At 48.5% G+C, this 15353-nt stretch overlaps 1 protein-coding gene across 1 annotated transcript in view; it reads right to left on the minus strand.

Moving 5' to 3' along the window:
* Positions 1-9611, minus strand: part of ENPP6 (ectonucleotide pyrophosphatase/phosphodiesterase 6) — a 66422-nt gene extending 56811 nt beyond the window's left edge. Inside the window, exon 1 of the mRNA XM_084877763.1 lies at positions 8895-9611. Coding sequence (XP_084733889.1) covers positions 8895-9519 — 625 coding nt within the window. The 5' untranslated portion in view covers positions 9520-9611. The remainder of the gene's footprint in view (positions 1-8894) is intronic.
* Between the last annotated feature and the right edge of the window lie 5742 nt (positions 9612-15353).

Below are 15353 nucleotides of genomic sequence, written 5' to 3' on the forward strand. Positions count from 1 at the left end.
TTACAGTAGGAATTAGTAGTTCATATAGTCCGGCCCTCCAGCTCTCTGAGGGACCGTGATCTGGCCCCCACTTTAAAAAGTTTGAGGACCCCTGCTGAAGTCTCAACTCCAGGTAGATATTCTACTCCAACTTGAAATCTATTCTGACGAAACTTTACCTCCCCAATAAACAGTCCCCCAAACTTTCTCTTCTCTGCTCATAGGGGTCCCAGACTCCTGAATACCTCACAGCCTTGGAACTGATGCAGGATCCCTTACTTTTCATTCTTCCATATCCACTCGTTATCCGATCAGAAAGTTCTGCCTCAATGGCACTCTTCCAATTCAACCATTCACTCCCAGCCATCAAAAGAAAAAATGCTCAAATGTTTCAAGTGAAAAGGGAGAAAAGATGAGCTCATTGGATTATCTTCCAATCATATTTCTTTTAAAAAATGTTTTTACTGATTTCAGAGTTGAAGGGAGAAGGAAAGAGAGATAGAATCATCAACGATGAGAGAAAATCATACATTGGCTGCTTCCTGCATGCCCCCTACTGGGGATCAAGCCCACAACCCAGGCATGTACCCTGACCTCTTGGTCCATGGGTCACACTCAATACTCAGCCACACTGGCCAGGCTCAATTTAGCTTCCAAAGCCTTCCACCAACTAAATGTCTCTAAAGAAAACAAATGCATCCCTCTCTAATGCTCTATCCCACACCTGAGTGGTGAATGTTGTGAGCAGCTCCCATCTTGTGAATGCGTCTCTGACTTTGCTTATGTTATGTCCCTCAGATCAATCATTATAGATTTTTATTGAAGACCTGGTTCAAAATTTATCTCTTGCTACCAATCTTTCCACTCATCCTTCAGTGTCTAATTCTAGTTCCACCTTCTCCTGGAAATGTTCAAGACCATGGTAACCCTCCCAGAGCTGCAGATACGTAGGTCTCTAACTCATTCATTTTCATTAAGACCCACAAGGTTCTTCCAAAATGCAAGTACCACCAAAACCGGTTTGTCTTAGTGGATAGAGTGTCGGCCTACGGAACCTGAAAGGTCCCAGGTTCGATTCCGGTCAAGGGCATGTACCTTGGTTGTGGGCACATCCAAGTAGGGGGTGTGCAGGAGGCAGCTGATTGATGTTTCTCTCTCATCGATGTCTCTCTCTCTCTCTCTCTCTCTCTCTCTCTCTCTCTCTCTCTCTCTTCCTCTCTGTGAAAAATCAATAAAAATATATATATTTTTTTAAATGCAAGTACCCATTCCGTGTCCTGCATCCACTGCACCACCCTGACTTACTGGCATCGAGTGAGCAATAGGATTTGCTGTGGCCAATGAAATGTTAGTGGGTGTGACTTGTGACACTGCTAGGTAGAAGTTTTAAGCATTATCACATCGTTTAGCCATTTGCCATTTTCCCTTGGCCATGTGACCAGCATGTTATTTAAAAACTGCTTTTTCAGCCTGGGTCTCAAAACGAAGAGGAAACGAGGCCGAGTTCATCCTCAGTGTTCATATACATGAGTGAGAAGCACACCTGAGTTGCTGTAAGCCTCTGGTGTAGCTTGTTATTGCAGCACAGGTTAGCCTCATCTTCCTGATACAGTGTGTAATGTGGAGTTTTCAGAATGTTGACTTTACACGTTTCTCATTCTGACCTCACCCCAAGCCTATTTGGCCAAGTTTATTTTCTCCATTCTACTGCTAAATAATATCAAAATGCAAAAGAACTGCTTCAGTTCCAAAAGCCAGAAAGTCACATAACCCATGAGCTTAGGTCTTCTGCAGCAAAACCATAGCTCTCTCTGCGACATCAGGTGTCACGGGTTGAATTGTGTTCCCCAGTTTAAGCTCTATCTCTCAGCGTCCATGAGTGTGACCTGATTGAGAAACAGGTCTTCACACTTGTCAAGGTAAGATGAAGCCATTAGTATGACTGGTGTCCTGGGAAGAGAAGAGACACATACAGAGACACACGGAGAATTCCATGTGACAGAGGAGGCAGAGACTGGAGGGATGCAGGGACATATCTACAGGCCAAGGAAGACACTCACGAGAAGCTAAGAGGAGGCATGCGACAGTTCTCCCAGGAGCCTTCAGAGACAGGGTGGCCCTGCCGACACCTTGGTTCTAGGTTCCTGGCCTCCAGATCTGGGAAGAAATCATTTCTGTGGTGTTAAGTAAGCCACCAGCTTGTGGGAATTGGTTACAGCATCCCCAGGAAACCAGCACACCAGACTACCTCAATCTCAGGGCAGAAACCACCGGAGAGCCTCAGTACGTAGGTTTGGGGGTGGCAGTAGTCTGTCCAGGAAAACATTCATTCTTCTACTAGCCGTGTAGTCACCCTCCCACCTGACTAGTGTCCAAGAGCTATTGTAACCATGTGCCACAGCTGGTGGTTCCAACCACAAACATCAGATTTCTCATCATTTTGGAGGCTCGAAGTCCAAGGTCAAGGTGTCTCAGGGTCGGTCCTTTCTAAAGCCTCTCTCCTTGGCTTTATCATCTTCTCCCCGCGAATTCCCTTGTCTTCCCTCTGTGCCCACCTGTGTCCTGATCTCCCCTTCTAATAAGCACACCAGTCATATTGAGTTGGCAACTCCCCTCCCCGGCTTACTGACCCCATTTTAACTTAATTACCTTTTGAACGACCCTATCTCCAAATAGAGTCACAATGTAAGCCTTGGGGATTGGGACTCCAACTGACAACTGAGGAGGACAGGGGGAGGGCCCGCACACAATTCAGTCCATAACACCATGTGTCAAACATCGAAGTAGTGTCTCCCAATGTTGACAGCCTGACCGCTTGAGCAATCTGAGAACACAGGGTGGCCCTGCCTGACCCAGCCCTGGTCCGACATCCGGACCACACACAACTTGGCCTCGGCTGTCCCCTCACGGCTGTTTGTGAGGTTCGAAACCGCTTGCCTTTCTCACGCTTTGCTGTGCCCTCGGCTCTCATAGCTTCAGCAATCTTGGCTGAATTGGGCTCTCTCTCAGGCTACGCCGATGGCTAGCATTCTGGTTAAATTCCCAACAGCTTTGATCCCTCACTTGGCACAGCTCCCTTCTCCTTTCAACCCTCTCGCTGCCACCAACTTTATCATCAAAATCTGAAACAAAATTGATAGACACAGTTTGAGACATAGGATCATTAGACATAAATGGTAACCAGTTCACCTCAATGACTGCTAATTGCTCAAATAAAACAAAGCATAATTCCAACCTTCTTCTTCTCCTTATCTAAAAATCACTTAATTATATGTGAACTCTAAAAAAGACAACACAAAAGAACTAATGAAAGAAAATAGGAACAGACTCATACAGAGAACAAACTGATGGTTGCCAGAGGGAGAGGGTGGGAGATGGGTGAAAAAAAGTAAAGAGAAATAAGAGGTATAAACCTCCACTTAAAAAATAATTAAACCACTGGGTAGAGTGTACAGCACAGGAATATAGTCAATAATACCACAATAATTTTGCACAGTGATATGCAGTCACTAGACGTATCCTGGTGATCACACTCTAAGGTATACAAAGGTAGAATCACTGTGGTGTACATCTGAAACTAATAAAATATTGTGCGTCAACTATATTTTAATAATTAAAAAAAAAGTGTTCAAAGAATTGCAAACAAATGTTGCCATTGGCCTTGGTAAGTGTCATGCCGTTTGAAAACATACTCAACATTCTCTCTAACGCACGATCTGGAGTGAACACACCACTGTTTTTCTTCCATGGATTTCATGTGAAACTTTAAATCAAATGTGGACTTAATTCAAAAAGAGAATAACCTTACGGAAAGATCCACAGCCATACTAACATAGACAGCACCCAATAGCAGTTCCTCTTGTGGCTGCATTTTTAACCTCAATGACGTTGAGTCACACAGCTCTTCCTGAAGAGAGCTTATGCGTCCAGTAAGGTAGACTGACCCACACAATGCTGGTGGCTCTTCCTCCCAGCACAGAGCCCACCTCACTCAAAATGCTCTCACCCGTTCCTCCAAAAGGAAGAAACCCCCCTCTCCTCTGGTCCTCCGTAGCATGTCCGGAAACTACCCGTTGGTCTTGGTGCATTTGTTTGCTAGAGTTGCCACAGACTGGGTGGCAACACAACAGAAATTTACTTCTCAGTTCTGGAGGCTGGAAGTCCAAGACCAAAGTGTCAGCAGGTTTGGTTCCTGCCGAGACCTCACTCCGTGGCTTACGGACAGCAGCCCCTCACGGTGTCCTCAGGTGGCCTGTTCTCTCCTCTTCCTAATAGGGCTCCACTCGAGGGCCTCGTTTTAACTTAATCACCTCTCAAAGGCCTAATCTTTTTATTTTTTAATACATTTTTATTGATTTCAGAGAGGAAATGAGAGGGAGAGAGAAATAGAAACATCAATGATGAAAGAGAATCATTGACAGGCTGGCTGCCTCCTGCACACCCCAAACTGGGAATCAAGCCTACAACCCAGGCACGTGCCCTACAGGGAATTGAACCATGACTTTCTGGTTCATAGGTCAATATTCAACCACTGAGCCATGCCTGCTGGGCTAAAGACCTTACCTTTAAACATGGTAACACTCGGAGGTATCAGGGATTGGGAATTCAACACATCAGTCCTTGTCATTCATTTTAGAATATTACCAGGTAGTTGAGGTGTTTCCCATCCTCAACTTGAGTGTAACCTTCCTGGTAAAAGGCCCTCTTTTAGGATCCTGTGTCCCCAGAAGTCAATGGTTTGATGGATTTTTCCCATCACTATTTTCCCAATCACTATTTTGTGCACATGTATCCCGATACACATATAACTTGAAGGAGAACATAAAATCAGCTGCAGGGGCATTAAGTCAATGACTGGGCTCGATTTCTGAGCTTCCTTCCACAGCCTGTTCATTTCCCATCACTGGCCACGTGGCTTCCTTCCCATGAAATTCTCTTTCCCAGGAGTTTCAGACATTTGCTTCCTTATATATAGGCCTACCAAGACGTGCCAACCTAACTTGTTCTAGTTCCCTCTGTGAAACTCTACTTAAATCCCTCTGTATGGCTCGTGTTCACCTCTGCATCTGGTGGCAACCTGAGAGCTGGGGAAACTGAGACAGTGCAATGTCTTTTGCCCCAAGTCGTCCCGCGTCCCCCAGATACTGAGAGGACTCAATCTAAGCTCTTCCAGTTCCAAGGCCAAGGCTCTTTCCAAGAACCCAGGCCTCCTCCTCCCGCTAAGAGAAGGACACCAGGGCCTTGTGTCTTATGGGCAATAATTCCCGTAATGAGGTGAGGTTGTAAGTCTCACCTATGAATCCTGGGGAACCCTGAAACAGCCTCCTTTTCAAAACCCAAAGCATCAACATGACTCTTGTTGGTGCATAAAATGCTCCAATGCTCAAACCATATGTTCAAGTATAATTCCCCATGGTTATATTCTTCCTTACATAAAAAAAAAAGAGGAATTTTTCAACATCAGGTAGAGAAATAAGCATGAATGTTGAGGGAAAGAGTCTGCACTTAGCCCTGAGTCGGTTCCAGGGCAGCAGAGCTGATACCAGCCTCACAGCCTGGCCTCTCCGGCCTTTGCTTCCTCAGTGGGTACCAGAAAGCCCTGCCCAGAATCATCCACACATGAACACGAGCCTTGCTAGACACGTCCTGTGTTAATATTGCTTCTAGGAAAGGGGGAAAGCTGACCTAAGTATTGAGCAGTCTTTCCCATCAGAGTGTACATTTCATGTTACCATCTAAATAGATATAGACATAACAAGGAGCTTCAGTTTGAAACTGAAGGTGAAACCCAGAAATCAACCCAAGCTCAATGAACATTTGACAAAGAAGGCGAGAGCATACAATGGAGTCAAGAGTCTCTTCAATAAATGGGGTTGGAAAAATTGGACAGATGTATGAAAAAACAATGAAACTAGACCAACTTACACCATACCCAAGAATAAACTCAAAATGGATAAAACACTTAAATGTAAGTCGTGAAACCATAAAAATCCTAGAAGAAAACATAGGCAGCAAAATTTCAGACATCTCTCATAGCAATATGTTTATAGATACATGTCCTAAAGCAAAGGAAATTGAGGAGAAAATAAACAAATGCAACTACATCAAAATAAAAAGCTTCTGCACAGCAAAAGAAACAATCAACAAAATGAAAAGGGGGCCCCCTGCATGGGAGAACATATTTGGCAAAGATACATCTGATAAAGGGTTAATATCCAAAATATATAATGAACTCATACAACTTAACAAAAGGGAGACAAACAATTCAATTTAAAAATGAGCAAAGGACCTAAGTAGACAATTTTCCAAAGAAGACATACAGATGGCCAAGAGACATGAAAACATGCTCAAAGTCACTGATCATCAGAGAGATGCAATAAAAAATGACAATGAGGTACCATCTCACACCTGTCAGAATGGCTACCATCAACAAATTGACAAATGACAAGTGCTGGCGAGGATGTGGAGAAAAGGGAACCCTAGTACACTGCTGGTGGGAATACAAATACTGCAGCCACTGTGGAAGACAGTATGGAGTTTCCTCAAAAAACTAAGAATGGAACTCCCATTGATCCCAATTCTAGAAATATACCCTAAGAAACCAGAAGCACCAATCAGAAAGAATTATGCACCCCTGTATTCATAGCACACAATTTACAGTAGCTAAGATCTGGAAACAGCCCAAGTGCCCATCAGTAGACCAACGCATAAAAAAGCTGTAACACATTTATACCATGGAATGCTATGCAGCAGTAAAAAAAGAAGAATATTTTACCCTTTGAGACAGCATGGAGGGACCTGGAGAGTATCATGCTAAGTGAAATAAGTCAGTCAGAGAAAGATAAATATCACATGATCACACTCATATGCAGAATCTAAGTAACAAAATAAACTGATGAACGGAGTGGATCCTGAGACATGGAAGCATGGAACAGAGTGCAGAATCTTGGAGGGAAGGCGGGGAGGGTTGGTGGGTGGGAGGTAATCAGCCAAAGACCTTGAATGTATAGATGGACACAGACAATGGAGTGCTGAAGGCCTGGGGAGGGGTTGCCCGGCCCCCCATAGGAAGGACACGTGACAAGAGCCATCCCTAAACCCGAGGCGTGTCTCTGTGTGGCGGGGCTCGGTGCCATCACTCCTGGTGCCAATGTCAGGAACGGGGGTCCCCCCAACAAAAGGCCGTGTCTCTGGCCCGATCCCTCTGTGCGGATGGCAATGGCCCCTTTGACTCCCCGGAGCCCGGCTTTCTGAGATGGATTTTGTTCGCTCTCCCCGGAGACCAGGGACTGCACGTGGCAGCTATGAATGGGGTCTCCCGGGAGGCTCTGGAAGCGGCTGGAGGGGGTGGTCTGCGTGTGCGAACCTCCTGGGACGGAGCTGCAGTCGGGCTGTGACACACAATGGCATCTATGTGTGACCCGTGGCCTGCACACTGCTTCCCGACGAGGGGGGACGCACGCCCAGGGGGGACCAGAGGGCTCTGTCCCCCCTCCCCCCCGCCCCCCCATCTCAGAGAGGCTGCTATTTGTCTGCTCAGAAAACATTTTAAAACCAACAAATGCATTGTTCTTAAGCACAGCCTGGATTCCCCCCCACCCCCCACCCAACCCCCGTCTCAGTGCCTTCGTTTCTATTTCTCCAAAGTCTCTTCCCCTTTCATTTGATGGAGTTTTTATGGGTCTCTACACAGAGGACCCACACAGGAGGTCAGATATGTCCATTGTCTTTGCAGGCTCCTGCGGCTGAGCTGTGCTGTGGGGACCCATGAGGAGATCCGGAGTTCTCGTCCCCTTCCCGCTCTCATAACCGACAGCGCTCCCTGCGCTCAGAGCACACGGCCGAGCTCAGCACCCTCCGCGCAGCTGGCTCAGTTCCTCCTGGGAGTGGCTCGCTGGACCTCACACAGGTTACTGGGAAGCCAACGGGGAGCCAGGAACCCAACTGCGTGCGCAGAAAGTCCCTGCTGAGCAGACGGGACAGGACCATGGACTCACGTTGACCCTCTGCAATCCTGAGGGAAGGCCGCCCCGGGCCCCACCCAGCTTCCTCGCACCCGGGCCCAGTCTGCGTTAGCTGGCATGTTTGTCCTGTGTTTTTTTTTTAATTCCAGAGAAGAAAGGAGAGGAAGAGAGAGATAGAAACATCAAGGATGATAGGATCGAGCCCGCAACCCAGGCATGTGCCCTGACCGGGAATGGAACCGTGACCTCCTGGTTCATAGGTCGACACGCAACCACTGAGCCATGCTGGCTGGGCTTGTTCTGCTTGGTTTTCATAACAGATGCTACCGGTGAACAGTGGGAATCTGAAGCACAGCACACCTCTTCTCTGTACCGTGTCACCTGCCCCCAAACAGCCAAAGGGCCGGGTGGCATCGCTAAGTGATACTTCACAACCCGACTGAGCTGGCCATTCCCTCCTGCGCCCCAGGAATGCACGTGGACCTCGCACAGCCCAGCACGTTGATAAACATGCTGACTCCCCGGGGATAACAGATGACTGCAGGGCAAGGGGACGGAAGGAATGTGCTACAGGCTCCTGAGGACAAATGGGCCCTTGAACGTTGAACTTGGAAAGCACGGGGTTAGCCAGCATTCTGAGTTGCACACCGAATAGCCCCCTTTTCCAATCACCCATCCACGCAGCTCCCTCTGCTCTCCACTCTCCGAGAATCCAGAGCAGGTCCTTGGGATAACTTCCGGAGAACAGCACTGTGAAAACAACCACCTCGGCCGAGAACACAGACTTCCTGTCTTTCTCTGGCGGTCCCCGGGGACTAGGGGAACCTGAACATGCACATCAGACTTCGAGGCCAGGCGCTGAGGGGCCCCTGTTGGATGCCAGCACCCTCCTCACACCCTTTACCCCACTCCCCCCCCCCCCCCCTGCCAAGCAGAGGACCAGGCACTCACCGGTCATCAGGGTGTAGTAGTTGGGATAGGAGAGCGTGGGGAAGTCGGGGGTCAGGTAGTCCGCTTTCACCCCCCGGCTCACAATCTCCTTCAGCCCGGGCAGGGACTCCAGGGCCTCGTCGCCGATGTAGTCCGAGCGGAAGCCATCCAGCAGGAACACCAGCAGCTTCCGGGGGGCAGCGGCTGGCTGGGCCAGGCCCAGGGCGAGGGCCAGCAGGAGGGCCCGGAGCGGCGCCGCCATGCTGCCAGGAGCCTGCCGAGCCGGCTGGCACGGTCGTCCCCGTGCAAAGACCGAGGATGGAGAGTCTGTAGCTCTTCTCTCTTCTAGGGGCTGGACCTTGACTGCTGGCCTTCCTGAGCCAAGTTCACTTTCAGAATTTAAAGGTACAGCACCCTTTTTTTTTTTCTTTTTCTTTCTTGAGTCCTCTATGAGCATTGATTCCAAGCAGCAGGTCATCCACAAAAATCTGCTCTGCAGACCCCTCAGAAGCCGGCTGCTCTTATAGGGCGGGACACAGATTACACAGGCGTGACAGGCATGGGGAAGGAAGAGGCTGGGGCGGGGGCAATGAGGTTGTTCCTCTTTCCATGATCTCGGGCTGTTCTTGAATGGAATGGGCCGCATTCCAAGGATGACCCCTCCCCCTAGGTCCGAGGTTGACTCCCAGGTCCCCACAATTCCCAGCCAGGTCAGAAGGTCCTTTCCTTAATCCAGGCGACCCTGGATTAATATTTCCCATAGCAATAGCTAGCCTCGGCTGGGCTGGTCCGAGTGCAGGGGTGTCTTACAACTAATTGATCACAGCCAGTTACAGATTTCTTTGTTCCTTCTCCACTCCCACTGCTTCACTTGACTAGCCTCAAAAAGAAAACAACAACAACAAAAAACAATAACTAGCCCCCAATATTCTATTTTTTATTTTTTTTTATTTTTGCCCCTAACATTTCCCCGCTGCTGTTTCTATCATCTCATAGTTGTGAGATTAGTTTTAGATAAGAAGTCTCCGCATCTGTTTCTGCCTTGAAAGCAGCGCCCAGGATAGAGTTCACCACGTGCAGGATCCTGGGCATGGTTTCTGTCAGCGGAGGAGTGTCTGGAAGATGAAAACAGCACATTCCTTCCCGTTCCTCCCAGCCGCGGCCACGCCCCAGACAGCAAACGGTCCACGGCCTCCCTCCTGGCTCAGCTCGGGATGTACCCGTGGATGGCCTTGGAGGTGGCCTTGGAGGTGGCCCTGGAGGTGGCCCTGGAGGTGGCCTAGGAGGTGGCCCTGGAGGGGGCCTAGGAGGTGGCCCTGGAGGTGGCCTTCAGGGCTCTGACCTTGCTACACGCCAGCCGGGTCACGTCTACGCGAAGGGAGCCGGCCAGTCCCAGCGTCACAGACGTGGTCCACAGAAGGCCTCCAGCAGGCTGCGCAGATGGCCTGTCCCCGCAGTCAGGGCCACGGCCCTGTGGTGTTTCTGGGGCTCCGAGCTGGTCAGGCACCCTAAGGCACAAGGCCTACCGGGACAGCACCCATTTTTTTTTTTTTTTTCAAAAGACATCCCTGCTCACCCTTCCCTAGGAAATCAGGAGCGGACTCCTTTGGAGAAGCTGGATCCACAAACAACCCGGAATTAATGCCAGGGGAGACCGTGCCGCCCTATTATTGATATTTGGGATGAAGGTTCCAGGATCACAAGCCCCCACAGAGAGGAGGAAGTGCAGGAGATGACAGAAGGCCACGCTGACTGTGCACCTGGACTCCCCCCGGGGAGGAGCCCAGGAGAAGGGCCATCTTTTTAATTTGCCGCCATCCTACCTCTTTGCTCCACTTAAACTTGGTCGCTTTCGGTTTAGAAATGCAAACCTGTGCACCCCGTATATAAGCTAAACTCGGTGGTCCTGCTTGTGAATTTCTTGGCAAATTCCTGGCCCTAGCTCTCCCAAGCCAATTGTTTGTCTCCTGCTTTATTTTTCAAGTCTCTGGGGTCCAAACCCATCCTTGGGAGGAGTGGTTCTCAGCTGAGCTGTGGTGGCAGAGAGGAAGTTCCCCAGTGGGCCAGCAGGGGTCACTGCGGGCAGAGTGCTCTGAGGCAGCACTGTCCTGGGAGGGCCTGGAGGAGGCTGGAGGTAAGAGTTTGCGATGGGAAGGCAGAGTTGGAAAGGATGCAGGCTCCCTCCCAGGACGGGCCGGGGCGGGAGGCGGAGGCTGACCGGGGCTCAGTGAACTACAGCCAGGCACAGGGGTGAGAGCCTGAGCGCTAATCCAGATTCTCAGGGTGCCCAGGGTGGCAGGCAATGAAAAAGGCTTATAAAATGTGCCAGACACACAGCTGGTGCTTCCAAATGCTAGCTAAGCTTTGGGTTCTGGTGAAGGCTGAAAGGTCAGGGCCACCTCCACTGGGACTGAAGGCAGGCGGACACCAGCCACCTGACCTCGATCAACTCTGAACGCCTCTCTCAACAACACCTACCCCCAACCCCCCCCCCCCCCCCCCCCCCGCCCGTGCCCTCCTGTTCTCCCGTATTTGGGGCCTAGCCCTCACCAGAGACCACCGGTCACTCTCTAAATTGTGTACAAAAAAGAAAACACACCAGACAGGCACAGACTTCATCTTTCCAAGGAAGATAATGCCTTTTATGATTGAAAATAAGAAAAAGAGGAGCCCAAACCGGTTTGGTTCAATGTATAGAGCATCGGCTTGGGGACTGAAGGGACCCGGGTTCGATTCCGGTCAAGGGCATGTACCTTGGTTGCCGGCATATCCCCAGTGGGGGGTGTGCAGGAGACAGCTGATCGATGACTCTCTCTTATCGATGTTTCTGGCTCTCTATCTCTCTCCCTTCCTCTCTGTACAAAATCAATAAAATATATTTTTAAAAATTAAAATAAAAAAAAATAAAAAAGAGGAGTTTATTCGTAAAGTGTGTGACTTTGAGAACATGATGTTACTTCTCTTTCTGTGCATTGTGGGAGACTTGTTCTTCTAAACAGAAACAATAAAGGGTGGGAGAGGGAAAGGCAGGGAGGGAAAGTGAAGGGGAAGGAGTGAGGGGGGGGTGCCGGTCACTGTCACACACCCTGAAGAAGAACTTTCTGGGGAGGGAGGGGTAGGGGGTGGGGGGAAGAACTTCCTCCTGGAGGGAGGGAGGGTCCCGGGAGGCAGTAGACAGGCCCTGAGTGGTTCTGAAGCCTCCGGGCGGTGAAGATAACAGTGAGAGGCCAAGGCCGCGTAGTCGCCTTGGGGATGACCTTGGGGAGAGGTGCAGGATTCTATAAAAGGGGCACCCACTCTCCTCTGCTGCTAGCTGGGAGTGCAACCCAAAATACAGCCCCCTGAGTGCCCAATACAGCTGTGAGGGGGCCAGGCCTTCCCTGACGCGCTCTCAGAGAATCCACAGGCCCCTAGGTCCCCTAGGCCGCACCCCTCCTCACGCTGGGCCGTGTGGGTGGCGGGATTGCTGACATGCCCTGAATTGTTTATGATGATCGTATTGTTATATGATCATGTTTAGTAGTTTCTCTAAGGTTTGGCATCAAAATTATTGTCCATGAACATCTTTATCATACATGCCAACATATGAAGAAAGGAACAAGGAAAGTTTGAGATGGGATTCCATTCAGACTCCTGGCCCATGTCCATGTGACGCAGAAGAGGTGGGAAGTCAAAGCTAAGCAATGCTAAGCAAAGGCGCTCGATCAGAAAAAGTGGTCAATATTAAGTGCCCAGAGCCGGGCGGCCCAAGGCAGTGTTTGTCTGTTCGGGGAGGCCCTCGGTTGGAGAGGGTTGTCAGCACCTACCAAGTAACAGGACTTCCTGCCACTTGTTTTTCCAGGGTTGGCAGTGCCCTAAGGTCATTGCCCGCGGGGGTGTAACCTTAGTGCAGAAGAACGAGAACTTTCTGTAGAACAGGGACCACCTTTGCCCTGGGACACGCATGAGCTCCCGGGAATGTGCTGTGCAGACCGTCAGCACCGTGGCGCCTGGCCTCCGGGAGGAACGGGTCGGAGATGGGAGGAACGGGTCGGAAAAGGGACAAAACGGGGTCCTAGGGCCTGGGAGTCTAGCATTGGGGAACTGTGTGATTCTGAGAAAGCTACCTCCCCACACGCGGTTTTCACCTTTGGGGATGTGCCCGTAACCAACGTACATGCCCTTGACCAGAATCAAACCTGGGACCTTGCAGTCTGCAGGCTGGCGCTCAATCCACTGAGCCAAACCAGTTTTGGCAATAAAATATAAATAAAATAATTAAAGAAAGAAAGAAATAGGGAAGAATGACCTTTAGGGTTAAGGTCCTTTCCAGCTGTAGAATCAATGAGCTTCAGAAGGTGTGATTCCAGTCAGCCATGCTGGCCAACACCAGCCTTCACTGGCCCTGCTAATCCATCTGTTCTGCCCACCCTGTTGGGCCTTGTTGGCCCATGTCAACTCTTTCATTTCCTAGAAATCAGCAGTCGTAGCTCCTCTAAGTGTTTGCCCCGATCCGAGACCAGGGCGAGTGTCCCATCGGCCCTCTCTCTGGTAAGGCGTAGGAACTAGAATCTTAATAAATTTTAAAGGGCTGACACCCTACAGAATATGTTCTAGACCCATGAACATATTCTTCTAAAATTTAGAGTATTAGTCACCAACACACTTCTACTCTAAGAAATAGGAAAGAATGTCCTTTAAGTTTAAGGGAAATAATACAAGATTAAAAAAAAAAATTAAGACCTACAGGAAGAGAAAAAAGTTATCAGAAATGGTAGATATATGGATAAATATAAATGACTATATATTTTTCTTTTTTAAATGCTCTTTAAAAATAATAGTGTAGCCCTAGCCGGTATCTGTGGATAGAGCATTGGCTTGCAGACTGAAGAGTCCCAGGTTCAATTCTGGTCAAGGGCACATGCGCTTGATCCCCAGTAGGGGGCAGCTGGTCAATGATTCTCTCTCATCATGGATGTTTCTGTCTTTCCCTCTCCTTTCCTCTCTGAAATCAGTAAAAAGTATATATTTAAAAACTTGCTTTTAGACAAAAAAATAAGTTTAAAGTCAAAATAATAACACTATGCTGGGACTTATTATTTATACCTTATGAAGAATTAGAAGACAAAAACAGTAGCTTAAAATACAGGGGTAGGATGTTTAAATGGAATTAAACTGTTGTGACATGTTTTCATTTTCAAAGTGGGGAAAGTCAGATATAAAGAACAAAATGTAAAGTGACCAAATATTAATTTTAAGTAGATTACAATAAGGATGCATACGTTAATGCTAAGAGCAACCACTAAAAATAATACAAAGAGGTCTAGCTAAAAAGCAGATGGAGAATTAAACTTTATCAACATAGTAAAGGCCATATATGAAAAAACCACAGCTAACATCATATTATTAATGAAAAAAACCATTGAAACCTGTAGAGAATTTTTGTGAGTTTATTTGAGCCAAAGTGTGGACTTAGCAGAACCTCAATATACTGAGATAATGCTCAGGTTGCATCTGTATTTATACATTGTAATCAAAGGGAAGGGACATAGGTGCTTACATGAAATCCACAGGTGATAGACTAGAGAGGCAGGAGAAGGCAAAAGCAGGGAAATCCCTGGGATTGGATAAAAAGTAAAATGATGGACACATACTTAGGTGGGTGCAGGAACAATTAACATGATAATGAAGGAATCTGTGGTATCAGTCCTGGCACCGAGCACTTTAGGTTGTGCCCCAAGGGGATCTAGAAAAAGGGAAGTTACAGGTTACCCAGACATTTCAAGGGTATGTTATCATCGATGCAAAAAGACAGATAGGCTCAGTTAAGGTGAAGGTTGACTTTGTCAGTGAAGATACCGGCCTAGGACTGTGGTCGGCAAACTCAGAAGTCAACAGAGCCAAATATCAACAGTACAACCATTGAAATTTCTTTGGAGAGACAAATTTTTTAAACCGTGATCTCCTGGTTCATGGGTTGACACTCAACTACTCAACCATGCTCGACCACTCAGCCAAAACTATGGCCGAGCTCTATTTTCAAACTGTGAGATGTCAGCAATAAACATGTGTCAGGGAGCCCAGAGCCTTCTAATGGAGAACACGCACCCTGACTGCTACTTCAGAGCAATGTTGTCAGAGGACACGGGGTCACAACAGGGTTTGTCTGGACAGCCCGTGGCCGCTGGTCAGACCCCACGCAACAGCACTTGCAGACTTGAAATCGATGTGATTCTGTGTTTTTACGTGGCATCGGTTCTGACAGGTTCTGGGCTTTCTTTCCATCAAGAATTCTGATTGAATGTGAAGCTGATAAGCTGCCGATGGCGAGGTTAAGAGGCCCTTGCTTTGAATGGCCTGGGGGACCATGGAAGAGGCAGCGTGGGAAGGTGGGGAAAGAGGTTCACTGAGGTCAGCATTGAGGGCAAGTGTGGGAATTGCCCCTTCATTGTTCACCTGTTAGGTCAGCCCTGGATACCATTCATAAACAGTAACAGCGTT

This window comes from Pipistrellus hanaki (assembly GCF_964339955.1).
Source record: "Pipistrellus hanaki genome assembly, chromosome: 3".
Classification (NCBI taxonomy): Eukaryota; Metazoa; Chordata; class Mammalia; order Chiroptera; family Vespertilionidae; genus Pipistrellus; species Pipistrellus hanaki.